Below are 26873 nucleotides of genomic sequence, written 5' to 3' on the forward strand. Positions count from 1 at the left end.
TGATTTCTTTGCGGCCCATTTATTTTTTTATTGGGCCGGGCCAAGACTTACTATTGGGCCACCCCACATCATTACCAACAAACCTACATATTGTTGAATAATACAAGCCCAATATCTTTTTTAATTTCCAAAAATATCAAATACTTTTTCAAAATTTTTTTTACCGGAAATATAATAATTTTTTGAAGTTTTAATAAGCAGGATGAAAATTTAAAATTGGAATCGAAATGATTTTTCACTTCTGAAGAAAATACAAAAAAAAATAAAATAAAAAATTTGCTTTCCGATTCAATATAAATATGTGGAAATTACGTAACTGTCTGCTGCTCACAAACACACACATCTTTTATGCATCATTTTAAATTATTAATAATAATAATAATAAATAACAAAAGGATGAGCAAGCAAGGCATCATTTAAATGGAGAAAAAACAGCCTCAACAAGCACATGTTTTCTCTTAGGATACCCCAAACCAAACAAGTGATTCAGATACACCTTCCCTTCCTTCACAAAAGCAGCTGTCACTAACCGATGAGTCGCCCCCGAAAATTTCCCCACAATTCGTGCAGTCTCCCAATCATCCAAACTCTCGACCAATCTCGATGGATTGCCAGCTACAACTATCTTTGTAGGAGACAAAATCTCCATTCCATCACCAAACATTAAAGAACCACCGCCGATTATTTTAACGAGCTTTACTTCACCTCCTAATTTACCTATTTCGACTTTGAATAGATTCCCGGTTAAAGTATGATCCACGAGTAAGTACCCGTTTGGATGGTACACAATTCCGTTGAGTCCGACTAAGTTGTAGTACCACTCTTTTGGAGTAAATAAAGGGCTTTTAATGGCGTGTAGGTATTCTCCGTTCGGGCCAACTTTCCAGATCTTGTTCCCCTTTGTGTCGGTTATGTATGAGTTTCCCTCTTCGTCAACTGCTACATCATCTGCGAATCCCTTTTCACCCTCTGCATTGAATTAGGCAGAGATTGATAAATGCTATTGACCTAAATAGGAATTAAAGACCGTGTAATTTGGTAAGGTTGGAGGGGCCTATTAGTTATGAGCATTTCTTTATTGGTCTAAGCATTAAATTCGATATAGTACTACCAATGCAAGAAATGTCAAATAATCTTGGCCTAATTATTATTTATTAATACACCTTCGAATTTGTAAAATTACATAAACTTCATTGAATCTTTGATTTTTAACCAAAAACTCACAATTTGAACTCAAATTCAATGCATTTTGGTCCTTACAAAATAAAGTTATTCGGCATTTGATTAGATATCGTTCGTTAAAACCTCGTATGAACTTGATTCGTTAACATAAACGAACCAAGATTTTCGTTTAATATGCAAATGCTATCAAGCTCAACTCGAGCTCGATTAGAAATACATAATAAAATATGTACGAAAATGCAAGCAACTCGAGCTCAATTCCTGTTCAAGCTCGACCCGATTGCTTATCAAACACAATTTTAAAAGCTCGATAAAATTTAAACAAGTCAAGTTTGGGTCTAGTTGATTACATCATAGGCAACTTTCTACGGTCTACCAAGTTAATTCTAAACCAACAAAAATTAACTGAAGCAATAATTTTCTCTACACAATACAGTATATACATGGGATCTAATAAAATATATACAATTGATATATAATAAATAGATATTTGGAGGAGGAATAAAATGGAATAACCTGGTCCACTGAGCTGGGTGAGAAACAACTGATCCCACGTGGTCAAATCATAGGCCGCTACAGCACTGTACTTGTTCCCAAGCACATCGGCGATGGCCACCACTGCTCGGTTCCTCGGCCGGTCAATAACGAACCCTAGCGTCGAGTTCTTACCGGAGACGGATTTTCCGACCACCGGAATCTCCTCCAAAACCGCGCCGGAGGAATGGTCTTCATTGAGAGGAATCACACCAAGGCCGCCCTCGAAGAAAGAGACGATGAAGCGGCTGTTGAGATCGTCCCACTTGGTGGACTCACGGAGCCAACCAGCGCTGTGGTAGGAGTACACGTGCGTGGCACGCTCCGAAGTTTCGGAGTGAATGATGTAGGCTATGGGGACTGCGGAAAGGAGGAGTATGAGAAGGAAAAATCTGGTGGAACAGAGGAAGGAAGCCATGGCAGTAGCAGCTAGGTGTTCCAAAGCTTTGGTTTTATAAAATTAGAAAGTGAGCACACAAAGAGTGATCTTATTTTATTTTATTTTATTGTTTTGGTAAAAGGAAAACGATAAGTTTTGTCCTTTTGTAGGTGTTTTAAGTCTTAAGAGTAGGTGGAGCCGCAGAAGACTGGAATTTAGAGAGAGAAAGAGAGAGATTGGGGGATTCCAAAAAGATGGCTGCATTTATTTGGACTTTAATATTTTGGAAACACATTTGGATTTTTTTCCTCGTTTATTTATGTTTATATTAGTATTTTTTTAAGTAAATAATCGTTGCATTAGTATTTGAGATATGGTTACCTATTATTGCAGCACTGCTCTAGATTCTCACATTGAAAATATGACTGCCAGTTGTTATAATAATAGTATCTCGATGAGAGCATTTATCATTTCATTTTCTTTTATTTCAAGTTAAGATTTTCTTTTAGTAAATATCTTGATAATATCTTAAGGTTTTAATTTATAATAACAAAGTACTTATTTATTAACATTACTTTGGTGGTCTGGATAATCATTCCCTTACATCTAAATTATTTCAGATGAATACCACCAACCTAAATAATAATTTAGACCATACATGAATGAATGCATACACAACCTTACAGATGATTTAGCCCAACCCTGCAATAGTTTTCAGTAAAACATTTATTTCAGTCCCCCCTTATTTGCTTCCACGGGAATGATTATTTGTTGATGAATCGGAACCAAAATCCTGCAACATTTAAATAAAATTGAATCCCGCTTTTCAACCAGATCATTTTTAAGGAGAAGAACCCCAATTACTTGATACGGCGGTACAAAATAACATTTGGTCAATTGAAGCAGTGCATATATAGTAGCGTAACGCTTTAGTTTACCTGTACATTTAGCTTAATTGATCCACTTGTGTACTGCTACCGTTCATGATCAATCATATCTGCTGCACAGAAAGGGGTTAAATTAACTGAACGTAAAATCATTGGACAGAGTTGCATTTACAGCACATTTGGCGTATAATATTGTTGTTCATCTTGCGTGAACGAATCAGATGAAGTTTTTACCATAATGAAGACCTTCGCGTGATTTGAACGTTATCAATTTCATCGTCTGGAATTTGATGCTCTACGACCCCTCCAGCTACACCCACAGCTTTATTTTCTGCATCTGTTATACCTGTGGTTGCATTTTCTTCAGGTGCAATAGGATCTGATGAATTATCCACACAGTGCTTTTGGAGCCACCTATCGGTTTCCCATAGAACATGCATCACACTCTCGCGTGCTGCATAACCATGGCTCTCGAATGGAAGAATTACAAGCCGGCAAAGTGCACCGTGGCCTTTCAATGCATTGTAGAAACGATCTGACTGCATTTTGTGCAATTGAAAAGGTTTACAAAATAACTCAGAATTTGTGGACAAAGGAAAATTTCGTGAGAGGTTAGCAAATTGAATTTGTGGACAAAGGAAAATTTCGTGAGAGGTTAGCAAATTATTAACAGCTAAAAACTCTGAATTTCTCAACAAACAAAATCACGTACGACATAAATTGGTAGCAAAGTTTGGGTGGTGAAAAGCAAGTGAACAAGTGGCATTTCGATGAAATAAATATCTTCTCAAATGTATCATATTGCTTTTGATACAAAAACAAAAGACACCATCTCACCTGCATTGTAAGTGTTCCTGGATTATTGTCTTCTTCACCGTGGATAAGCAATATAGGCTTCTTAATTTTATTGGCTGATATAAATGGGCTCATTTCAACATAAGTATTAACAGCCTCCCACAATGTCCTATCCTCGCTCTACAAAAAACAATTCAATAATTGTGAGGCTGCAAGACAAAAGCACACACTCTAGGGATTAAACGTACAAATCCGGAAATTTATTGCACTGCCCTAGTACTACAATAAAATAGCATAACTGATTGCGACCACTACATAGTTACCACATTAATTAAAGAACTACCTGAAACCCAAATGGAGTAAGTGTTCTGTTATAAGCTCCAGAACGAGCAATTCCACAAGAGAAAAGATTAGGTGCATGAGCAAGAAGATTTGCAGTCATGAAGGCCCCGTAGGAATGACCACCAACAGCAATTTTGTTAGGATGAGCCACCTAGGGCGCACACAATATTCATAGAATCATATCATTTACGTGTCAAAATTGCTCTACTACAAGTATTTGAAGTGGAGAGAAACGTACCCCCCGGCGAATAACTTCCTTCACTGCAGCCTCTGCACTTGCAACAAGTTGCTCTACATACCTGATCAAGAAAACAATGCATCTGAGTTCACCGTGAAATGTACTTGTTTTATGGTATTTTAGAAGAAAGAAAAAAAAATCCATGCAAACTTAAAAGACACTAATACCTATCATTTGCCTCTTCATTACCCTCTCCGATGATGGGAATTGTTGGCCCAGATAAGATAGCAAACCTGCAGGATTTGGAGCAATCATGAATGTGTGAAACTCAAAGAATTAAAGCGATCCCAATTGAAAGCAAGTGAAAGGGAGAAAAGCCTGCCTTCTTGCTAGCCAAAGTAATGGAGATGTCGAGCCAATGCCAGCAAACTCATTAGGGGAGCCACGTACTTGTCCAGCTGCATCTTTACTTTTGAACTCTCCCGGATAAGACCACATTAAACATGGAAGGGGTCCATCTTTTGCAGGATCATAACCAGGGGGAAGATATAAGGTTGCAGTAAGTTGGACTCCATCACTCCTCTCATACCTAATCATCTCTTTCTTTAATGAAGACAACTGAGGATACGGGTGGGGGAAATTTGTAACCTGGCATGCTTTCTTTTCTGGCCAACTAAATAAGTAATACTGTGTGTTTTCGGTTTTAGATTCTTTGGATGTCAGTACTTTTAACTGATGAAGATACATCTCCCTTTCATCTTGATCAGACATCAGAGCAACAACAGTCTCGTAATATTTTTCTTTGTCACTCTCCCATATTCGTTCTTTATTGCCTGTATTTCTGAAACTCCTCATCCCCTCATGTCAGATATTTAATATCATAAAGATTTTAATGATGGATAAACAGGAAAAGAAGCATTAAACTCACATGTCAAATAAATCCAAGAACGGGACATTCCCTTGTGGAGTAGCGCCACTTCCATTTAATAAGAGATATGTGCCTTCGTCACCTTCCTTCCTAATCTTCGCTATCACGTAAGTACCCGTAGGAGTTCTCCGCAGCATAGGAGAACCAGGATCTGAGTAAACATCTTCAGACGACCTATCGAACAGTATGCGTGGACTTACACTCTCACTTTGAGGTGAAATAATCCAGGTCCTTATTCTCCGTGTTTTATACCAAGATTCATATACTAATGCAAGCGAGTCATCACACCAAGAGATCCCTCTACAGAGAAAAAGAAATCAGAAATGGCAAGTAGTGGACAAAACAGTGGTATTATTTTTTAAAGATGATTTGACTATTTACAGACACATAGTATAAAGGACAAATGCCAGTTTGTAATTGTACCCATAACGGAAATCGAGCTTATGCAAAACCACCGGTTGCTCATTTTCAAGTGGATCAGCAGGCTCTGCATAAACTATATCACGTGGAGAAACTTCTACTTTGGCATCACCACCGTCTTGTGTCTCAACCCTTATATTTAAAAAAGAAAATTAAAAAAATGTAAATTAGATGCTGTCATTCTATGTAAATGGTTTTTAGAGGAATAGCCATCCAATTAAAAACAGATTTTACAAATAAGCATTATATATTTTCAAGTTCATTCCCTGGGACAAATTACAAAATATAAAACACCGGGATACAACTTATATGCAGTCGTAGCAATGAGATTCTACTATAAATGAGTAACAGAACACAAAAATTATTCAACTTGCAGAAGCTATTTCTCTCATTACTTAAATACTGGAATATCTGAATTTATACATAGGTGAGAATATGGGGAGTTATTTTTGGGTTCCACGCTTGTAGGGCATTGATTCTTTATAATTTTCAGTACTGTATGAAGTGTAATTAGGTTTTCACTTTTCTTCTTCTCTATGATTGTATATAATCTATTTTGTAAAATACATGTGAAATTTTATTTTCCAACAATTTTAGAAGGCAAACAAATAGACTACTGTTAATGATTGAACTTTCAAAACTTCAAAGAGCCATTCCTTAAAAATGCAAATAAGTGCAGGAACCATTAGATTGCATACCAGACAAGTGTTGATGGCTTATCTGCTCTCCAATTGATTGAGCGTTTTCCTTTTCGAACACTATTATGTGTTATGGGGATATCCTCAGCAAGGGGCAAATCACAAATTTCCCTCAGAAAGTTTCCGTCAGCTGTCCAAATATCAACCTTTTGGGGGAATCTCCCACACGGTATATTAAAAGAATACGGCCTGTGCATTGATCTCACAATAATGTAGTTTTCATCTGGAGATGGGTCCAATGATGTATATATAGCCGGCAATCCAACGGGCTTTGCCGATCCATCCAGAGATACCAGAACAAGTTGTGAAGTCGCGTAGTAATCAAATAAATCTTCATCATATTCATCTTTAAGAAGATCTTGATATGTTCTTGATTGAATGATTTCCTTTTGTTCATTGGATTGGATCTTAGGACCAGAAGGAACCAAAGTTTTCTTTGGAGGATCTCCGCGAGATAGGGGAATGGTACAGACCAACAACGTTGAGTTATTTACCCACACAAAGCTGGGAAAAAGGAAATAATAAGAGAAAGATTTAAGAAGTGTAAAGGTCTGTCTAATTCTATTTAAAGGTATGGACCGTACTTTTCAAAAACTGCATTTAGAAAAATATCTGTTGCCTGGAAAAGGGGTCTAGCTTTTCCAGTTTCAATATCAGCTACCCATACTCTTAGCATGCTGCTGCTGCCATCCTCCTGTTCAAGGATTTAGTTGTTAGAGGTCTAGAACTTATATAGAGAGTATGAAACACGAAAGAAGTAGACAGCAAAAAAGCAATGAAATTTCGTCTTTTTTGGACATTCAAACATTTGCCCCAACCAAGGTTCTGGGTAATTTATTTGCCATTGGAGCAGGCCAAGGAGTTTATGCAAGAAGTCCTGGAGCAATTGAGTTATTCACATTAATGTATTCATAGACTATTAGAAAACACTAACTTGGCGAAATTACCTCATCGGTTCGTACACTGAACGCCAGATGGGTACCATCACTTGACCTTGTTAGAACATAAAAGATTGAGTCAATGATGGCCCAAAAATTTTTGCATCAAGATAATCATACTTAATAGTTACAGTTCTATAAGTAAGCCCATGATGTGAAGAGCAATGAAGATCAACGAGAATATTTGATATTTACAATTATGCAAGTAAGCCATGATGTAAGCAGCAATGAAGACCAGCAAGAGATCAATTCATACACCATACAAGAAAGATTAATAAGCATTTCTATGTGTGTCCTGAATTAAATAGAAGCGGCAAGCAGATCGACATAACACATTTCTTGGAGATTCAGACAATCTAATCAAGAAATCCTAAAAATTGACAATTATTTTTCCATTTCCAAACCAAAAAAAAAATATTTGTGCCTTGCTCAAACAATGAGAATCATTTGGTAGGCCATCAAGAACTTGCCAAAGCGATAAACCAATCATAAAAAAAATTAACTTACCATGTGATAAAATTGATTTTAGCACCGGTTGGTAGGTTATGTATTTCTTTTTCAGGACTCAAGGTACCGTCATTCATCAACTGGTGGACTCCAATACCAGTATAATATGACCTGAAAATAGATGTTAAGAATTAATGTTATGACATTCCTCATCCAGAGTAAAATAAACAGTTAAAGAGAACTAACAATGTATATAACCGAACAATGGTGATTGGACCCTGAAAGGTACAAGAAAAGTTGTGCTACTTACATTCGACTCCGAGAGTTACATTTTCCATCAATTCGGACTCCAGCAAGCTTCTCCTCAGGTCTTGCCAAGTCTGCCAAAGGAGGCAATGATCTCCTTTTAAGGAATAGAATTTTGTCCCTGTGAGGAGAGAATGATAATGTTGGAAGAGGTGGAGCATCGACAATATCTCTGATCTCTGGTGGAGGAAGGCAATAACCATTTTCCAGTGATGCGTCTGCAAGAAATAAAATATAAGTAATTAGTATAGTGGTGGCGCTAATTGTTATTCATATGAGCAATCAGGATTCATATTCAACACCATATGGCAACATAGATTATGCATATAGAACAGATAAGTATTCTGTAGAAGAGATTGTACTGAAGCTCAGAAAGGATATGAGAATACAACTATCGGTGCCTCGTGCAGATTGCTTCGAAAAAACCTACTTATGATCAATTAAACAGAGAGAGAAGATTATCCAACTGCATTCATACCTCTAATGCATAATCTAACACAGCTATAACTAAATAAGTGCCGTAAAACCAGAAGAGCATGTTTTCCACAAGTCCAGGACATAGTAAGTACTGAAGAAACGATTTAGTTCCGGCTGTATAGAAACAAAAGAAAGAGGAATCCATGACTCACGGGAAACCTGGAATTAGAACGCCACGTGCCAGCATTACATTAAAGAATTTCTTCATGAAATTGTACCAATGTTCTGCAAGTAAATTGACACACTGATTCTCTAAACAATCAAGTCCCATGCATCTAAAAACTTCAGCATGCACCCTCAAGGTTTTATAACCAACACATGGAAAACATCCTTCGGAGAAGCGGACATTTCCATAAGAATCTAGCAATAGTATTATTTGTTGTGACTGGATTTTCTTTCTAAGTAGATAACTTCATCAAAGAAATCTCATCAAGCCAAATGCAGAGCGTTAATATCAAAATTAGCAAGTAAGAGTAGGCCTCAACACCAAAAATCTTACATAATAGATAAGATATGAGGCGACGAGAAAACACCAAATAAACAATTAACATATCAAAACAAGATCAGCAACTTCTAAACAAAGCTAAGCAGCGACGTTTAAACAAACAACAATTCCCCTGAAGAAAAATAAAAAACCAAAGTTCTTCTTATAGTCCCTATCAGCCTCATTCAAGTAAAATTCAACTAAAACGGCAGTAGTACTCAAAATTCGGACAACCTAATAACTATCCTCAAAATCCACTTTAAATGCATTCGAAGACAGGCACGAGTGCTATTCATTAATCATTAACTACCTTCACGATCAGCGGTGCCGGCGGAAGAATGAATAGCGCCGTTAGATCCTCCGTCAGTCTCGGCCGCACCGACGGCGACGATGTTTCGAGACCTCATTGGTTTGGTTCGGAAGGCAGCTGGCGAAGTCGTCGAACAAGGTTTGATGAATTGAAAGGGATGACGGAGAGGGGGTTTTAGAGAGAGAAAGTGAGGGGAGGAGGAGAGGAGGAAGGGCTGTTTGGGTAAATGAAAGAGAGAGGCACATTGGTAGACTTTGTGGAGGCGCATTTTAGCGTGGATGAAGGAGTATGAAGTAAAGTAAAGTAATAATGGCGTAATCCTTTTGTGCTTTTGGAATCTCTCTTTTTTAGCGGTGGGCTGTGATTGGGTACGCGCGGCCGCAGGGTGGAACGTCAGTGGGAGTTTTTGGACATGGCTGAATTTGAGGATTTTCAAGATATTTTTATTCTCTTTTTCTGATTTTTATTTATTCATGTATAATAAATAATAAATACTCTTCTCAAAAATATTAATTTCCACACAAAAAGATTTGATAAAATGTGTGAATAACTAAATATAATTCACCAACAAATAGTCAAATACTAATAAAGTATCATACCATAATCGAATAAAATATGTAAAAAGAAACAAAAGGTAAAGATATATTATTCTTAGATATGTCGAACAAATAAAGTATATACAGATGCATAATTTTAATTAATTTATATTACATTGGAATTTAAAAAAAAAAAAAATTGACATAACAAGGCAATGTTTGGAACCGTTTTGGATCTTATTTTGATTTCATTTTGAGGAAATATGTTTTGGGGGAATAATTTGAGAATGCAAGTAATGTTTGTTTGTATTTTGGAAGGAGACAAAATGCACTGTAGAAGTCAAATCATGTTTAAAGGTGTTAGAAAAAGATATTTTTGAAGAAGAAAATTGAAAGGTGAAGTGATGTTTATTTGTTTTTTAGTGAAGACATTTTTTACTGTAGCAATCAAATCATTTTACTGTAGCAGTCACATCATGTCTGGAGGAGAGAGAAACTTTTGAAATTGTTTTGAGAAATTGATTTGAAAAGTGTAATAAATCCCATTTTGTTTTGGGGAAAATAAAAACGGTTCCAAACATTGCCCAAGTCTTTTTTCAAATACTAAATAGTCAATAGAATTGGGCCCACCAAAAACAAACACAGCCTATAATCATTTTTCTGGGCTTAGTTCTTAACGTAGTCCAATAACTTTCAAGCCCACTAGAACCACGAGATTAAATCAAAAAAAAAAAAAAAAAAAAAAAAAGGAGAGATTTTTGTGTATATAATAATATCTAGCAATAGGAGTGACGTGGAAGAGTAGAATTAGCACAAAATAAGATGATAAGAAATATGTGACCGCAATTCATTTCATCACCCAACTATATAATATATATATCTTCACCCGAACCACTGAAACGAAAAATCACACAATTGCACAAACACAATATCCGGAAAATCGACAATGGCGGCAGCTGGAGTGAGCATCACAACCCCCAAAATCTTCGCCAAGGCGTCGTCGGACTCCTCGAGATCTCACCCGATCAACTTCTCGCAGCTAAACAGCCCGTGGAAGGGGTGCGGCGCCGCCCAATTTAAGCAGAGCAGGATGTTCGTCGTCCGCCCCGTGGCGGCGGCGCCGGATCAGCTGTCGCAGAAGGTGGAGCAGAGCATCAAGGACGCGCAGGAAGCGTGCTCCGGCGACCCCGTGAGCGGGGAGTGCGCGGCGGCGTGGGACGAGGTGGAGGAGCTGAGCGCGGCGGTGAGCCACGCCAAGGACAAGAGCAAGGATACCGATCCCCTGGAGACTTACTGCAAGGATAACCCCGAAACCGACGAGTGCCGCACTTATGATAACTGATTCGTATTTATTGGCTTATTGCTGCTGTGTATCATTTTATATTTGTCGAACGCTTTTAGTTTACAGTCCTTGTATTATTATTAAGAAAAATCAGGATTTGGGGATCACTGATTGATTGTTATATACAAATACTATACAAGTTCTATTCACTATTTGTCAAAAACTTCAAATTTACCTGCTTTATGATGACATTAGAACAATACAATACACAAAATTGCATTCAATCAAATTCCATAAGCACATATATAATAGATACATTACTCATCGAAAACATCCATTACCAAATATCCTCTTTTGTTACAAACACACACAACTTCTTACAAAGCTCAAATACAACTATAAAAATCGATGCAAAATCCGTTTATTGTGTACGCATCCTGCGGCGACGGAGTAAATCACATACTACAAAGATATATTCAACATTCGACAACCACAGCTACAAGAGATTCAAGTTCAATATTATTCAACCCAAAGACAAACCACATATAATAATATCCTAAACAAACATCATCTTAAATATCATAACTAACACTAATCAACACAAACCAACAAAGAAGAATAGGCATATTACATCCCTTCAAGATCCAAATTCCAACAATTTTTCAGTATTGGAACATATCTGCAGAAGCAGCTATGGGTTGGATAGGGCAAGGCAGCTGCCACGGCTCGAGCAGAGTATCCGGAATATCCGGAATATCAAACGCAAGGCCGCTCACTTCGGACGCAATTTGGAGCACAGAATTCAGAGATCGAAGGCGGTCGGTCAGCTCAGTCACTTGAGCCCTCAGCACGTTATTGTCGGATGCGAAATTGATGTACAGCTGCGATGCACTGTCAATCATTTGCCTCAGCTTCTTGTTCTCCTCCTGTATCTGAGTCTCTTGTGCAATCATCTCATCCAAGTGCTGCTGCTTCCTCATACGAGATCTGCGCGCGGATTCGCGGTTGGATAATTTGCGCTTCCTCTTTCTCTCGTCCATGTCGGAACCTGGGCTTGTCGGCTGTTGTTTCGAAGACATTTTCCTCGAAAATGAATGAAGAATTTGATTGTGGGGGGTGTCGAACTTGTTTGTTCGTGATCGGGAAAAATTCAGGGGATTTTTTTTTGGTGGGTGAAATTTGGTTGTAAAGGCACAAAAATTAGGGTTTGAGGGGAATTAGAGGGCTAGTTCATGAAAACACATAGAACCAGTATAGGAATACTACCGAGAAGGAGTGGAGTATTCTAATCCGACGCATCAATATAGCCGTCATAAAATTTCACGGTGAAACATAGAAACGATTGTTCGAAATCCAATTCCCCCAAATTCTATATGAAATTATAAATAAAAAAGGTTACAAAACCCTAGATCTGGATTCAGGCGTGAATTTGATCTCGTTCAAAACAATCTGCAGGTAAGAGATAACAACGACACCCAATCACACGATTGATCGACAAAACTTAAAACAACAAATAAAAATCTAATTAACAGAAACAAAAATGCTGAACAGCATAACGCAATAACAAAAAAAAAAAAAAAAACACAAATAAAAAAAAAAGAATAAAAGACGAATCAAACAAAAAGCAAATGAAAAAGGAAGGGAAAATGAGTGGCTAACCTTTACGGAGCGTTCACAAAATTGGCGAAAGAAGGTTGTAGAGGAGAAATGAGGGGGGTATTTATAGGAAGAGCGGAGGGGTTTGTGCCTTGTAAAACTGATTATTTTAATTGATTGAAATTAATTTAAAGGGATATTTTAATGAGTAAGTGCCGCGGATGTAATTGGTGGGCGGTGTGTTAGGGAAACAGCTCAGCATTCGAAGCCCATTGGTGCGGTGGGGGGGGGGGTCTAGGAATCTTCGCTTCTAATATTCCGATTTAGTCCACATTAAATTTCTTACTACAATTACCTAATCTTTTGTATTACCCAATAAAAATTCTATTTTTTTATTTTTTTTACAATCGGATATTCTTTTATGCTTTTTAAAGAATACAATATTATGGTCGATTATACCCTTTTGGGTAACCTCAATGGGCTGAATTGATTATTGTTGGGCTATCATGTGAGGCCGAAACTATCACTTATTCACTAATAAATAAATAAGTTAAATGGGCCAGTTTTATTAGTTTTATAATATAGGCCCGTTAAAGTCCTTGATCCAATTAGAATTATACTTTATGAACCGTTCGGTTATCTATATCGAATTCGTTTAGATTATATGAGATTGGATTAATTCTCTAATGATAAATTAATTATTTAGTGAGTAAGACGTTCAGTTCGTTGGATTCGATCAATATTAAATTTGTTAAATTTTAGTATTACATGTGCTTTGTTTATTAAACATTTTATTTAATAAAGAATTAACATGTAGTTTAAAGGATAAAATAGTTTTTCCCCTACGCGTATCAATTGAATTGCATGTCGAAGGTGTTCGGTTGGAGCAATCCCCGTCTTAGTTTACATGTGCTCTTCTCGATAGCCCTTCAAAAGGATTAGTAGGGCTTCAGTCAAATGATTTCAGCTTTTCGATAGCTTTTGATGCGGTCACACATTCATTACCATCTACTCGCATCCAGTAAGTCGACGATTTACATTCATTTTTTAATGATTTTTGTGTGTTGAAATTTTTTAATTGAATTGAATGACTTTAAAACATTTAAATTTGGATAAATAATTTTTTAAATACCTATTTCTTTGTTGTCATTAGATAATGTAATTTTAAAATAGAAAGAATTAATTTTATAATGGTTAAATAACTATTTTTAATCTAAGTTGATTACATGCATTACACTATTTTAATTACTTCGAATGACGTAAAAACATTTAACTTTATATAAATAATTATCAAAATATTATGTTCTTACCATCAATGGATACTATAACTAAAAAATGGATGAATGTAAGTTTAAATATCAACTTCGTTGTTAATAGCCATTTAAATATGAATTTGAATTTAGCATTGGTCATTTTTTTTAATGAAGGAATGTACGGTCGACCGTATTACTATTAGTTATATCAAATATAACCTAAGATACAAATTTAATATTATTTGATATAAAAATGAGACTAATAACTAATGTTTATTAAATAATTTACTTAATAAATTAATTTGAGCATAATATACTTTGAATTATACACCATAAAGAAATTATTAACACAACAATACTTAATATCTCTATATTAAATATTTCTATATTAAATACGGAATATTTGTTTTTACTTTTTAATTTTTTTTCAGACCAAGAAATTCAGGCCGCGGTCTAAAATGTCATAATCCGAGCCCCACTCGGACCGGTCATACCCTTAGCCAGCCTCGCACAGAAGCAAGGCTGCTCCTTCTGGGCCCCGCCAAACCACGCGCCACCATCCGCTGCCCCCCTTGCCCCCCTCCAGCCACCGGATCCACTCCCTACGCCTCCATTCGTCAGAGTTTTGTCTCAAATACCTAGGGTTTTCTGAAGATCGAGTCACCGAGCCTTCTCAATTTGCCAGCCATGGTTTGTTCCTTAGTCTAGTGACTGCTGATTGACGATAGTTGAATCAATTATCTGCGTTCATCTTCAGTGTGAGAGCTGCCGTGGATGCTGTACTCCAACCATTGGCGGTTTTGCCACGGGGTCTTCTTCTTAAGATAGTACAATAGCTGTGATCCGTGTAATTAATCTGTGACAAGGGTTAGTGATAATTTACAAGGTGCAATCATGTTCCCTTGTTTCTTTCGTTTTCATTGTTGTTTTTATTGCGCGTATTTTATTCTCATTTGATTATTGTTTTCCGTTGCTCCATCTTTCACTTCCTGTTTCGTCCTAGATTGTTGTTGTTCTATCACTTATTTATTTAGCGATAATTCTGCTGCTGATTATTGAGCTAGATATTTCTAACATGATGCATTAATTGCCAAATGTGTGTTTGAGCTTAAACTTGGCTCGTCTGAATCGAGCTCGAGAGATTCAACTCGATTTTGAATGAATCAGGCTCGAGCTAGAGTTCCAATAATTATAGATTTTGATTCCAGTTTTCCAGCTCGTGTGTTTAACAAGCATCCTATCTCTACCCGAACCAAGAATTTCTGAAAGAATCTTTGTTATTATGCTTTAGGTTGTATGCAAACCATGGAGCTTGGGAAACATACAAGTTTTAGCAACGCACCTTCTTTGAAAGTGGGTAAAGTGACTTTTCCATGTAAGTTAAGTGCAGAAGCCCAGATGGAACCTGGAGATGTTGCTGCTTCCATGGATGTAGATGTTGATCACCGAGAAATTTATTTTTTGATCATGCATTTTCTATCTGCTGGGCCATGCCAAAAAACACTTGGTAAACTCTGGGAGGAACTTTTGGAACATAAGCTCTTACCTAGAAGATATCATGCCTGGTATTCAAGGAGCGGTGCAGTCTGTGGGGACGAAAATTGCGATGGAAACTCATTTCCTCTAAATTATAACAATTTGGCTGGAAGGTTAGTGGCAATGTACACTTTAAATTTTGCCAGATTCTATTCCCATCTGACAGAAATTCAAGGAAAATGGCTAAAGTTATAGTTATTCCTGAATTTCAAAATAAAATTATTTGATTTGTACTCACTCTCTTAAGAAATGTGTGTGCGCATCTATGTTTGCTCAGCCTGAAGTTGAATACCCGATACTCATAATGCTATAATGTTTAGGTCGTATGAGATTGTTATGGTATATTAATTATCTCAAATCAAATAGGAAGGGTCCACCAAACCACAAAATTTTGACTCAGTTCTTCCGTGTTATGTATGTGTGTGCATGTGTTTAATTCTTGGAACCATACTTTTATAAGGTGAAGAAATTTTCCTTCGCAAGCGAGTGGATTCATTTAATCGAGAGCTACTACATTTGAATTCTTTACCAGGTACTCTCACATTGGAAAGGATCACTTGGTCAGGTTGCTCAAACAGCTGATGCTGATGACACATCCTCCATTACAGTGTCCACCTGGAAGATTTTCCCCAAGTCCCGCTGATGTTCCTACATTACTTGGAACTGGGTCCATTTCTTTGTTGCCATGTATGTGACTTTTCATGCTCTGAACTTGCTTTCTTCTGTTTAAATTTCATCCAGAGCAGCTTTTCGCGAAGCATTGTTTGTTAAAAAATAAAATCGTGAAAATCCTAAAAATATGCTGTTTTACCGATTTTATTACCGATTCCAAACAGTTGTAGTTGGCTTGCGATTTCATTACAATTTCACAATTTATGGGGGAGTAAAGTCGTAAGATCTTACAATATTAATCCTGATTTTAAATACCTTGATTATTCGCCTTTCATTTTCCGGTCAATGATGGATTGTGTGTTAATAATTGGTTGAAAGTTTTACAAAAATGCTTTCTGGCTGTCCGGTGGTTTATATCATGTACCTTGTGATTGATATATTCTGCATAAGTCTTGTTTGGACGTTTGGTTAGTGATCTTGAGTGATCGGACGAAGATGATTCAAAATTTAAGCAATGTTTGTTTAGTATTGGGAAAAGACAGATTGTATTGTAAATGTCCACTTGTGCCTAAGTTGTGGTGTCCTGAAGTCCTTTTAGTATTATGTATTGTATTTATTAATGTAAAACAAAATTATGTTTGTAGTCAATTAAGTTCGTAGCTTTTCGGAATTCTATTTAAACAGTTCCAAGGAAGAGTATGTGACTCAGTTGGTTCGCCCCATGGTGAGCTGGTTGAGTTTCAACTTCTAAGATCAGTCGTGCACTTTAGAAGTTTATCTGTAATAACGCTTCATTTAAGCACATGCAACTGAACTATCCCCCACCCCCACCCCCACCCCCAACCCCACCCACAAGTGTACACACTAAGCATATGTTATGTCCTATTTATGATCAGTTTTACATTTAATGCAGGTGAGAGAAATAAAATAAATAAGAAGATAAGAGATTTACCATCTTACCTTCGTTGGCCTCATATGCAAGCTGATCAGGTTCGAGGCCTTAGATTGAGAGAAATAGGAGGTGGATTTACAAAACACCATCGCGCTCCATCTATACGCGTCGCATGTTATGCCATTGCTAAACCATCAACTATGGTGCCAAAGATGCTAAATGTGATAAAGTTGAGAGGACATAGGAATGCTGTATACTGCGGTATGTTTAACTTTTTAACTTTTCACGAGCTCATGGCATTTATAGAATCCAATCATCACATGGCAAATAATCATGTATCATGCTATGTTCAGTACTTGTGTTTGTAGTCTGAAGCAATTACGTGGCACCTGATAACCTACTATAGATGACAGTTATGTCCTCTAGGTGGCTCTCTCTGTCTCGACGTGATTTTGTTTGCATAATATCAGTTCAATTCTTTTCACGTTATGGAATGCGAATGGGTTGGTTTCCTACATAACCACTTCATATTTTGTAGCAATATTTGATCGCTCTGGTCGCTATGTGATTACTGGATCGGATGATCGATTGGTAAAGATTTGGTCTATGGAAACTGCATTATGCCTAGCTAGCTGTCGTGGACATGAAGTAAGTTCAAACCATTTGGACATAATATTTGGTATATATTTGATAGATTACGTCGTGTTTTCTCAGTTCAACTTTATGCTTTCTTAACTTATGTGTCATTGTAATTATTACCAGGGTGACATTACAGATTTGTCCGTCAGTTCAAATAATGCTTTAGTGGCATCAGCGTCAAATGACTTTACCATTCGTGTTGTAAGATTTAATCCCTCAGCTATCAACCAGCTTGACATTTAGTCTCTCTAGCTCTTAAAAAAATGAATTTCGTCTTTTGCAGTGGCGACTGCCAGATGGGTACCCCATTTCAGTTCTTCGTGGACATACTGGAGCTGTTACTGCCATTGCCTTTACTCCCAGGCCAAACACTCTCTACCACCTCTTATCGTGAGCCTCTATCAGACTTGACCATGATTTATTGAATATCGTTCCAGTCAAGTTTTTAATCATAACTGTGAACATCATTATCCTTTGTTGTAGAATTATTTTACATGTCTAACTCGGAACTACTGAATACAAGGAACCGCTAAGGCATTGCCCAAGTGGTATTAGGTTGGGAGGGTAATATTAGGTCAAAGGTTCAATCCCATTTGGGTTCGGTTGTAGGCCATTTAAAAGGCTAATATTATTATAATAAAAGAAACTACCGAGTACAAGGAGAAAGGTCACCATAAGTATCACAGACGCACTCTCTCTTGCCTTGATCATGTGATTAGCATAGACAACATTAAACAATATATTTATTTACCTTGTGATTTTCTTTCCTTTAGTTTCCTTAATTTCCTAAGTTTTTTGATCTTATGGTCGTGTAGCTCAAATTTAGATGTTCTGTATTTACCCTTTTTAATCACTTATCCTGCATTTTCCCGCTTACAACTTTTTGTAATATAACTGCATCCCCTTTTAGTTTACTTTATATTAGTACATCTTTTCAGGAAAGATTAGGATATCTTATTTGGGCTATTATAATGTTCCTCAGAAATTATTTTCAGCTTCATGCAAGATCTCATAACATACATGACGGTGCCTCATGGAATTTTTGTAGGACTATGATACATCATATACATCATAAAGAGAAATGCAAGAAGTGCCTTTGCAGTTGTTTTTATTATGCTTTACGTATGATTACCTTCTGATTGATGACTGAGAAATTGGCTACTTATTGTATGTGGACTATGAATACCCTGGAACAAACTACGGATGCTTGAAAGATGGACATTAAATAGTTACATTAAGTGACGCTAGTATACGGTTGTGGTCTGCCAGGAAGTTATAACAGACTATGAGAGTAATAATGCAGCAGGTGAACTGTCTCAACAGTTGGAATTCTGCAAATACAAAGAATGCTAATGTGATGTGAAATATTTTAACATCATATCTACTAAACAAAATATCTATTTTCAACACTACTTATCGATTGTGGAAAAAATGTTTCTGTGCCATGAAGCTTCTAAAAAGGTGGACACTATGTACTGATCCACTACTTTTAACATCAATAGATCATCTGATGATGGAACATGCCGGGTATGGGATGCTAGATCCTCCCAGTGTCGTCCTCGTGTTTATTGCCCAAAGCCAAAAGATGCTACCACTGGTTAGCAGATCCCTCATTTACTGTGTAGTTTATGATGACCACAAACATATCTGGACTCACAAACATCAATCTTAGTGCAGGAACAATCAGTGGATTGCCTTCAGCTAGTGCATCATTGGGCGCTGCTTTACAGTGCCCTCAAATATTGTGTTGTGCATACAATGCTAATGGGACTATCTTTGTTACTGGGAGTTCTGATAGTTATGCAAGGGTATGAATAAATGTATTCCTATTCTGCCTGGTCTGTGGATGTGAAAGATGATTGCTTGTCACAATTTTCTTCTTACAAAAATATTTCATTTGCTAATCAGTACAACTATTTATGCTTGTTGATTATTAATACTTGTATGATTTTATTATGTTTTGGCATAACAAAGAAATTAGTATAAGCTCCATGGATGAATTCTTAAAATTTTCTGTGAGCAGGTTTGGAGAGCTTTTAAACCCAGTACAGATGATCACGACAAAGTAAGTCATGAAATTGACAAACTAGCTGGCCATGAGGATGATGTCAACTATGTGCAGTTCAGGTCAGTAAACAATCACTTTAGAACCCCATAAAAACATTCCATTTCTCATGCTGCTTTTTATGCAGTGGCTGTGCTGTGGCTTCACGATCTTCTTCATCTGATTCAGTTATCGAGGATAATATCGTGAAGTTTAAAAATTCCTGGTTTGTTACTGCTTAAACACTTACTGCATTTACTACAGCGCTTGCATCCACTTCACTTCTCCCTAGTTTTAGTCACTAGCTTACCTAATTTGATATCGTGACCTGCCAATGATTTGTGGCTTTTCAACATTAAAAATCACAGGTTTAATCATGATAACATCGTTACCTGCTCACGTGATGGCAGTGCAATTATTTGGGTGCCTAGATCTCGGAGATCTCATGTTAGTTCTTCTAACAGTAAATTTTCATTTAATCTTAAATAAAATGAAGGTCAACGTGGATGTTTTTAGCAATTATTATTGTTTTACTTTTGGTGTCTCACATTTAACATGGTTGTGACACCGTATATCACTCATGACGTTGTCTTTTGAAAATCCACCCTTTTAGGGAAAAGTTGGACGTTGGGTTCAGGCATATCATCTTAAAGTTCCTCCTCCACCTCTACCACCCCAACCTCCCCGAGGTGGTCCCCGCCAGAGATTTCTTCCAACTCCTCGTGGTGTTAATATGATAGTATGGAGCCTGGATAATCGTTTTGTGCTTGCTGCTATTATGGGTATTCTACTTCATATGGAAAATCTATTCTCTTCATTAATTAACCGGCCTATACTTGTCTCTTTATCCTTAGACGACATAATGCAAATTTTGTGCTGGATACCGTCAAGTTTATGTTTTCTGTTACAGTGTTGGGTTAAGAGTAATATAAGATTAAAATCTTCATCATAGTTGATGTGTAATCCTACTGTAGTCGTACTCATCATTATATACCTGAAATAAGTTAGCTTCTATTCATAGAAATTACTGTCACTGGGAGCAAATGAGTAGTTATTCCCTCTTTATATGGCGCAACCACATTCCTCTCCCGTCAACCATACAATTTCTTAACATTCCCCTGGAATTGGAAATTTTAATATTTCAAAAGCCATAAAATACTCCACTAACAACTTCCCAGCCCATTAATGCATAACAAGATAAACTATTATTTTCACAGAAGATCAATAGTTTGAGAATATGCCTTTTAATATCATTTTGAATCTCGTTTCTCCCTCTAATTTTCATTTATAAAGATTCCCTGTTTATTTATGCAAACAAAGAGTTATTATATCGTTTATTGGATAGGACGTATGTGTTTAATGGTTGAGATATTTATGCAGACAACAGAATATGTGTTTGGAATGCTAATGATGGTAGCTTGGTGCACTCGTTGGAGGGTCATACAGCTTCTGTACGTACAATTGGACTTCTACGTCTCTATCAAATGAGAATTTGTGTTTCTTGGCATCAGCTTGTTGCTTTATATATTCATATTTTATTTCCTAACGATCTTCTCATCTTAGCAATTCCACCCTAACCCCCAAATAAATAAATAAACATAGGGTCAGAAAAGGTAAAAACATGAACTACATTATACAAGTACCGGAATAACCCAATTTGTAAAATAAAATATAATGAGAACATAGAGTTTGAACCCTCTTTATTGTTTCCAATATTCTGAATGTCAAGCCTTCATGGAAGCCTGAGAAACGATATGGCATATTTATAGGCAGTGATTATTCTAGGAGTATTCTCAAAAAAAAAAAAAAATTGAGGTTTCAGATTATCTTGATTCATTTCCAGAGCTTTTCAGAGGTATAGTGAACCGCTGTCATTCAACTTTTGTGCTGTAAGCTCATAGTTTTGCTTTTCTGATCTGTCAGACTTACGTTCTGGACGTGCATCCATTCAACCCAAGAATTGCTATGAGTGCTGGGTATGATGGGAAAACAATATTGTGGGATGTAAGTTAATAATTTTCTCTTTTCAACAATTTTTTAATGCTAGTTCCTATATTCTTAACTTTTCATTGTGTTTTATCCCTAGATATGGGAGGGTACTGCAATAAAAACGCATCACATAGATGAGCGCTTTAAGTTGGTTGATGGGAAGTTTTCACAGTAAGTCACATTGTGTAACATTTTCTCTACATATCAGTTCAGTAAGTAAGATTTTTCATGTGTGCTAGCAGATTTTTCATGTGAGCTCCACTGACTCACTTGACTGGTTCAATTATTGTTTGAACTTTGAGAACATCTATGTTTATTCGTCTGTTTAGTTTAATTGCCCTTGATCTTTTATGCTTTTTTATCTTGTGAACTTATTACTTCTTCCTTGTAAATAAAAATGATATTTCCTGGTGATTTAGGGATGGCACGTCAATCGTGCTTTCAGATGATGTAGGACAAATATATTTGCTAATCACTGGAGAAGGAGAGTCCCAGAAAGATGCTAAATATGATCAGGTGTGCAGATGAGGCAGGGTTTTGGTCGTTTATTGGGTCTTTTGGACCCGTTAAGATGAATCTGACAATGTAATTGTTTGTCCAACAGTTTTTCCTTGGGGATTACCGCCCCCTTACCCAGGACACTCATGGCAATGTTGTTGATCAGGTGAATTCAGGTCCTCTATTCTATATATTGTCATCATTATTTTGGAAGTAAAAAGATCCTCTAGCTTTTGCCATTGAATAATGCTGTTTTATGTCCACTAGTAATTTTGTCCTTAACTTTCATGTTACATTTGCTTTCTCTCCAATTAGCTATGACGATGGGCAACAATACTCTGACCCCATTCATGAGTGACATTTGTCATATACATGGAATTGGATGTTGTTTTCTTGGATTGCTATTTGAATTAGAAGTATCTTTTCCATAGTTTGTTTGCTACTGTAACCTTGCTCATCTAAAGGAATCAGCTTAACCGTTGCATCAGTCAAGAGATGTTGTAGCTTCTCTTACAGCCTTACACCCTTACTTTTTTTCTTTCACTAAGATAGCTATTAACACAATTTCACATGTTGGTTGTGGATAATATGCATTCACTCCCCCAACCCTATAACAAGAGAAATAGGAAGAGGAGTTTGGTTGATAACATGCATGACGAGGTATTTGCCATGTTTATATATTTCACTCATTGTGATCGACAAGTTTGAGACATTTGGAGGATGATCTATTTATAGTTCAGTCAAAATGGTTTACTTGTGAGTCCAATGTTTTCTTTTTCCCGTTGCTTATTTAATATCTCAGTTTGTTGCACCTGATGTAGGAAACACAGCTTGCGCCATACGTGAGGAATATTCAAGATCCATTATGTGATTCGAGTATGTAATGATTTGTTTTTTCTCACATGATGGTGATTGTGTGTGTGCAATTTGCCGATTCTCTTAATCTGCTATTGTTATCTATCAAAGATGAAACTTCTGACGGTTTGTTTGGTTATCCTGCCCAATCATGGGGAAATACAGACTTGCTTCCATACCCAGAACCCTACCAGAGTATGTATCAGCAGCGTCGGCTTGGTGCTCTGGGAATTGAGTGGCGTCCTTCTTCCATAAAGTTCGCTATTGGCACAGATATTGGGATGGGCCAAGAGTTCCAGATATTACCTTTGCCAGACTTGGATGTAGTACTCGAGCCACTGCCGGATTATGTAGATGCTATGTACTGGGAACCTGAAAATGATGTCATCAATGATGACAATGATTCAGAGTACAATGTCACAGAAGAAAATTTTAGTGATGATCAAACTTGCCTTAGTGCCAACATATCCAGTGACTCAGAATGTAGTGAAGAAGAGAAGGGGAGACGAATAATAAAAGATAGTATGCGCCGATCAAATGGAAAAAAATCTATGATAGAGGTAAGCTCAATTTGCAGAAATATCAAATTTTAGGTGATTTGCATTGTCTAAACTACATCTTTTTTTTTTCTTTTTTTTTTTCAGGCTGAATTGATGACTTCTTCTGGTAGACGAATCAAAAAGAGGACATGGGATGCTCGAGAGGGAACTTCGTCCAGGAGCAAAAGATATAAAAAATCGAAGATTGGTCTGAGGACCTCTAGAAAGAAGTCTATCGAGTCAAAGTCATCGAGACCTCAAAGGGTTGCCGCACACAGTGCAAACCATAATTTCTCCCAGATAACCGAAATTTCTTCAGATGAAGAGGAAGAGGACTCAGCGGGTGACACCTCAGATAGTGAATCATCCTTGGAAGGCTCATTCATTGAGAAAAAGGAACACGATGATAACGTGCTTAATGAGGAACCGAAATATTCAGCTGTTGCAGTGGTATCTTCAAATTTGTCTGAAAGCAAACCTCTCAACCACCCTGATTCCCAGAGCAATATTGGAAACAAGAAGAAATTGGTGCTGAGATTTTCTCTTCACAAACATAAGACACCTACATTTTCCGAGAACCATGTGGACCAATCGAAGAGCCACGCTAGTATTGAATCATCTACTTTCAGAGCTAATGAAATAAACCATGAAGAAGACAAAGCCAATTCCAGATCAGGTGATCTAGGTTCAGCTTCTGCGACTAAAGTTGATAAGGAACTATCTGAAAATTATGGAAAGCAGCTTGCAGATGTTGAAAAACCAACAGATGCTGGCAATGAGTTGAGGACATCGACAATTTGCAGTCAAAGCAATGTGAGTTGGGGAAAGTTCAAAATACGCACATCCAATGGTAAGCCGATAGGAAATCTCATGCCATTGAATGTGAATCCCGAAAGATCCTCTAAGTCTTCGTTATCTATTATATCGCCTCTTCATGGTCAGCAGCATTTGGAAAGTAATTCTGAAGTGTTTGACAAACAAAAAATTGTGGGTGGAGAAAAAGACGTGGATACTTCCGATCTTCATGGATCTAGTAGTAGCCTCATGGTTGATGCAAATAGAAAGAAACTACCTATACTAAAACTAAAATCAAAGATTTTTCAGGGCAAGACCAGCTTAGATGTTCCCTCGGGTGCTGCGGGTGAGTCAACATCTAAAATGACTTTTCCTGATAAACCAAACGACATGCCTCAATTCCACGTAAATGGTGGTGAAGTTTATGACAGTGAATCAAATGTTAGCCTCCATAACCAAGAGGCAGAAGCTGACTCACCTGACATTGCGACTGATTCAACTCGTAGAGCCAGATCCTTCAGGTTGAATGCTACCTCACGGGAGATGGAAATGGGTGCTGATTATCTACAACCAGGCACATCAAGAGGGGCAAAAAGGTCCTCCAAGAAAGCTATACATTTGCCATCAGAGGGATCCAAAGAAGCTGAAACATCTCGGTCTTCCAGAAACAAGCACCATACTCCAAAAAAATCAAATTGGCTGTTGATGTTGAAGCAGGAAGAGGGATATCGTTACATCCCTCAGCTAGGAGATGAAGTTGCGTACATGCGACAGGTAGAGACAACTAACTGTCAGTTTCCCATTTTGCCAATGCTTTATTATTCTTGTTTGGCTTTGTTTGGTCCCATACGGGATGCCCGATACACAACCCCCTAGGCCCCAATAAAATCAAATGAGACCTATTTATTTAATCACTAATCAAATGAGGCCTTGGTGACTTAATTAATCACTCTTTTCACCTTTAATAACGTGCAGGGCCATCAGGATTACGTAGAGTCGAGTCGGACATTACAGCCTGGTCCTTGGGTGAGGTATGGAGATTCGATCAGAGCCGTTGAATTTTGTTTGGTCGAAGACCTCAAGTATACAACACATTCTGGTTCTGGAGAGAGCTGTTGTAATATCACACTCAAATTCATAGATACGTCATGTAGTGTAGTTGGCCAAAAATTTCGACTTGCACTGCCTGAACTGGATGACTTCCCGGATTTTGTTATCGAGAAATCACGGTATGACGAATCCATGGAGAGAAGCTGGGGGATTAGGGATAAATGCCTTGTGTGGTGGAGAGATGCAAGTCCACAAGGTGGTACATGGTGGGTTGGCTGTATTACTGCTATCAAAGATAAATCTAGTGATTTCCCTGGAAGCCCATGGGATCGATATCTTGTTAGGTATGAGAATGAGAGCACTGATTTCACCCACTCCCCTTGGGAACTGCACGACCCAGATAGGTTATGGGAGCAAAGAATCGTAGATCCTAAATTCTTCAAAAGCCAAGAGAAGATCCTAAATTCCTTTGCTAAATTAGTCGACACAGCTAGTAAAGATAAGGTATTTTTGTTTCCCTTTTCTAACAGATACATATGTTTACATGACAATGGAATGATGGATGGGGAATCTTATGTCTTACAGGATCGGTACGGTATCTTGAAATTAAACGAGGCTGCTCAGAAGTTGGATTTCATGAACAGGTATGTACAGTATTTTATGTTGCGTGTCGTATGTATGAAACCAACTATTGAAAATTTGAATTTTATTTGCAGGTTTCCGGTTCCACTATCTCCGGAAATAATCAAGTCAAGGATGGAAAAGGAGTATTATAGGAGCATGAAGGCAATAGAGCATGATATTGAGGTAATGATATCAAATGCTGAATCTTACTTTCAGAAAAATACGGAGCTTTTGAGAAAGATGAAGCGCCTATCGAGTTGGTTCGGTAGAATCTTCTTAGACTTTTAGTGATCCAATTTTATTTTTTCATGATCACCTCATTGAATTACTTCCTCCTCCTCGTGGTTCTTAACTCTTTGTTTTATGGCCGCTAATTTACTGATGTTACATTTTCGTAATCTATTGTAAGTTCCTTGTTGTTTTGACTTAGATAGCATCCAATTTTATTTTTTAATTGTTTTTTTGGAAATTAATTTTATAAGAAAAGAATGAAGAAGTTTCGTATAATTGGTCTTGTATTGTTCATGTGTTCATGCAAATTGTAATGTAAGACGCGTTAGGCCCAATTTGTGCTAGCGGTACAAAGCATAAACAGCCCAACTCAGAGAAAATTTTCCCGCTCATTTCATGGTTACTGTTGTCATTTGCTTAATTAATTATTGTTAAAGCCATGAATTACATTCATAATTTAAGATTACCATTTAATAAAATATAAAAATTAAAAGTGAACCCAATTACAAATAAGCCCAATTACCAGTTAATTTAAGTTGAGAATTTCTAGGGCTTATTCTCGAGTGCTGAAATAAGGCCAATTACGAATATGGGCTT

The 26873-nt window shown here is 37.1% G+C and overlaps 5 protein-coding genes across 7 annotated transcripts; 2 read left to right on the forward strand and 3 right to left on the reverse strand.

Moving 5' to 3' along the window:
* Nucleotides 1-263: 263 nt before the first annotated feature.
* LOC105955057 (uncharacterized) lies at nucleotides 264-2371 on the reverse strand. The gene is made up of 2 exons (XM_012978761.2): nucleotides 1699-2371; nucleotides 264-969 (listed from the first exon to the last, which is right to left on the reverse strand). Exons 1-2 carry the CDS (start codon nucleotides 2132-2134, stop codon nucleotides 413-415), a joined length of 993 nt encoding a protein of 330 aa, XP_012834215.2. The 5' UTR covers nucleotides 2135-2371; the 3' UTR covers nucleotides 264-412.
* A 264-nt stretch (nucleotides 2372-2635) lies between these two features.
* Nucleotides 2636-9934, reverse strand: LOC105955021 (Prolyl oligopeptidase family protein). 2 transcript variants are annotated; one of them, XR_001172585.2, is made up of 16 exons: nucleotides 9306-9934; nucleotides 8039-8252; nucleotides 7789-7899; nucleotides 7291-7336; nucleotides 6928-7037; nucleotides 6344-6847; nucleotides 5649-5777; nucleotides 5226-5525; nucleotides 4680-5138; nucleotides 4525-4590; nucleotides 4358-4418; nucleotides 4121-4270; nucleotides 3820-3957; nucleotides 3217-3521; nucleotides 3034-3092; nucleotides 2636-2888 (listed from the first exon to the last, which is right to left on the reverse strand). XR_001172585.2 is itself a non-coding variant. In XM_012978722.2 (16 exons), exons 1-15 carry the CDS (start codon nucleotides 9571-9573, stop codon nucleotides 3083-3085), a joined length of 2874 nt encoding a protein of 957 aa, XP_012834176.2. In that variant the 5' UTR covers nucleotides 9574-9778; the 3' UTR covers nucleotides 2636-2888; nucleotides 3034-3082. The 2 variants fall into 2 exon arrangements, 1 of the variants encoding a protein (XP_012834176.2); XM_012978722.2 differs by having other exon boundaries at nucleotides 3034-3095; nucleotides 9306-9778.
* Nucleotides 9935-10469: 535 nt separating this feature from the next.
* CP12-1 (CP12 domain-containing protein 1) lies at nucleotides 10470-11332 on the forward strand. The gene has a single exon (XM_012978716.2). It carries the CDS (start codon nucleotides 10788-10790, stop codon nucleotides 11181-11183), a length of 396 nt encoding a protein of 131 aa, XP_012834170.1. The 5' UTR covers nucleotides 10470-10787; the 3' UTR covers nucleotides 11184-11332.
* Nucleotides 11333-11425: 93 nt separating this feature from the next.
* On the reverse strand, nucleotides 11426-12976 carry BZIP53 (basic region/leucine zipper motif 53). The gene is made up of 2 exons (XM_012978710.2): nucleotides 12783-12976; nucleotides 11426-12572 (listed from the first exon to the last, which is right to left on the reverse strand). Exon 2 carries the CDS (start codon nucleotides 12200-12202, stop codon nucleotides 11786-11788), a length of 417 nt encoding a protein of 138 aa, XP_012834164.1. The 5' UTR covers nucleotides 12203-12572; nucleotides 12783-12976; the 3' UTR covers nucleotides 11426-11785.
* Nucleotides 12977-14342: 1366 nt separating this feature from the next.
* LOC105954996 (WD40 domain-containing protein) lies at nucleotides 14343-26552 on the forward strand. 2 transcript variants are annotated; one of them, XM_012978702.2, is made up of 24 exons: nucleotides 14343-14839; nucleotides 15264-15621; nucleotides 16041-16195; nucleotides 17034-17273; nucleotides 17551-17660; nucleotides 17775-17852; nucleotides 17935-18041; nucleotides 19154-19248; nucleotides 19329-19459; nucleotides 19675-19778; nucleotides 19844-19921; nucleotides 20064-20142; nucleotides 20309-20477; nucleotides 21076-21146; nucleotides 21619-21699; nucleotides 21782-21855; nucleotides 22104-22200; nucleotides 22289-22348; nucleotides 23004-23058; nucleotides 23203-23597; nucleotides 23682-25145; nucleotides 25347-25925; nucleotides 26007-26065; nucleotides 26138-26552. In XM_012978702.2, exons 2-24 carry the CDS (start codon nucleotides 15269-15271, stop codon nucleotides 26331-26333), a joined length of 4830 nt encoding a protein of 1609 aa, XP_012834156.2. In that variant the 5' UTR covers nucleotides 14343-14839; nucleotides 15264-15268; the 3' UTR covers nucleotides 26334-26552. The 2 variants fall into 2 exon arrangements, with proteins under 2 accessions (XP_012834156.2, XP_012834158.2); XM_012978704.2 differs by having other exon boundaries at nucleotides 14367-14858.
* Nucleotides 26553-26873: the final 321 nt, after the last annotated feature.

This window comes from Erythranthe guttata, chromosome 4 (genome assembly GCF_056151865.1).
Source record: "Erythranthe guttata isolate IM_541 chromosome 4, IM_541, whole genome shotgun sequence".
In the NCBI taxonomy this organism is placed as follows: domain Eukaryota; kingdom Viridiplantae; phylum Streptophyta; class Magnoliopsida; order Lamiales; family Phrymaceae; genus Erythranthe; species Erythranthe guttata.

What these genes read in the sequence shown, in the direction of transcription:
- LOC105955057 (XM_012978761.2), bottom strand. Translation starts at nt 2,134, where the DNA reads ATGGCTTCCTTCCTCTGTTCCACCAGATTTTTCCTTCTCATACTCCTC. An exon ending in CACCCAGCTCAGTGGACCAG is followed by an intron (nt 970 to 1,698) that starts GTTATTCCATTT and finishes AATTCAATGCAG; the next exon opens with AGGGTGAAAAGGGATTCGCA.
- LOC105955021 (XM_012978722.2), bottom strand. Translation starts at nt 9,573, where the DNA reads ATGCGCCTCCACAAAGTCTACCAATGTGCCTCTCTCTTTCATTTACCC. An exon ending in AAAATCAATTTTATCACATG is followed by an intron (nt 7,337 to 7,788) that starts GTAAGTTAATTT and finishes TGTTCTAACAAG; the next exon opens with GTCAAGTGATGGTACCCATC. An exon ending in TTCTTGGATTTATTTGACAT is followed by an intron (nt 5,139 to 5,225) that starts GTGAGTTTAATG and finishes GAGGAGTTTCAG; the next exon opens with AAATACAGGCAATAAAGAAC.
- CP12-1 (XM_012978716.2), top strand. Translation starts at nt 10,788, where the DNA reads ATGGCGGCAGCTGGAGTGAGCATCACAACCCCCAAAATCTTCGCCAAG.
- BZIP53 (XM_012978710.2), bottom strand. Translation starts at nt 12,202, where the DNA reads ATGTCTTCGAAACAACAGCCGACAAGCCCAGGTTCCGACATGGACGAG.
- LOC105954996 (XM_012978702.2), top strand. Translation starts at nt 15,269, where the DNA reads ATGCAAACCATGGAGCTTGGGAAACATACAAGTTTTAGCAACGCACCT. An exon ending in GTCCATTTCTTTGTTGCCAT is followed by an intron (nt 16,196 to 17,033) that starts GTATGTGACTTT and finishes CATTTAATGCAG; the next exon opens with GTGAGAGAAATAAAATAAAT. An exon ending in TGGAGGGTCATACAGCTTCT is followed by an intron (nt 21,147 to 21,618) that starts GTACGTACAATT and finishes CTGATCTGTCAG; the next exon opens with ACTTACGTTCTGGACGTGCA.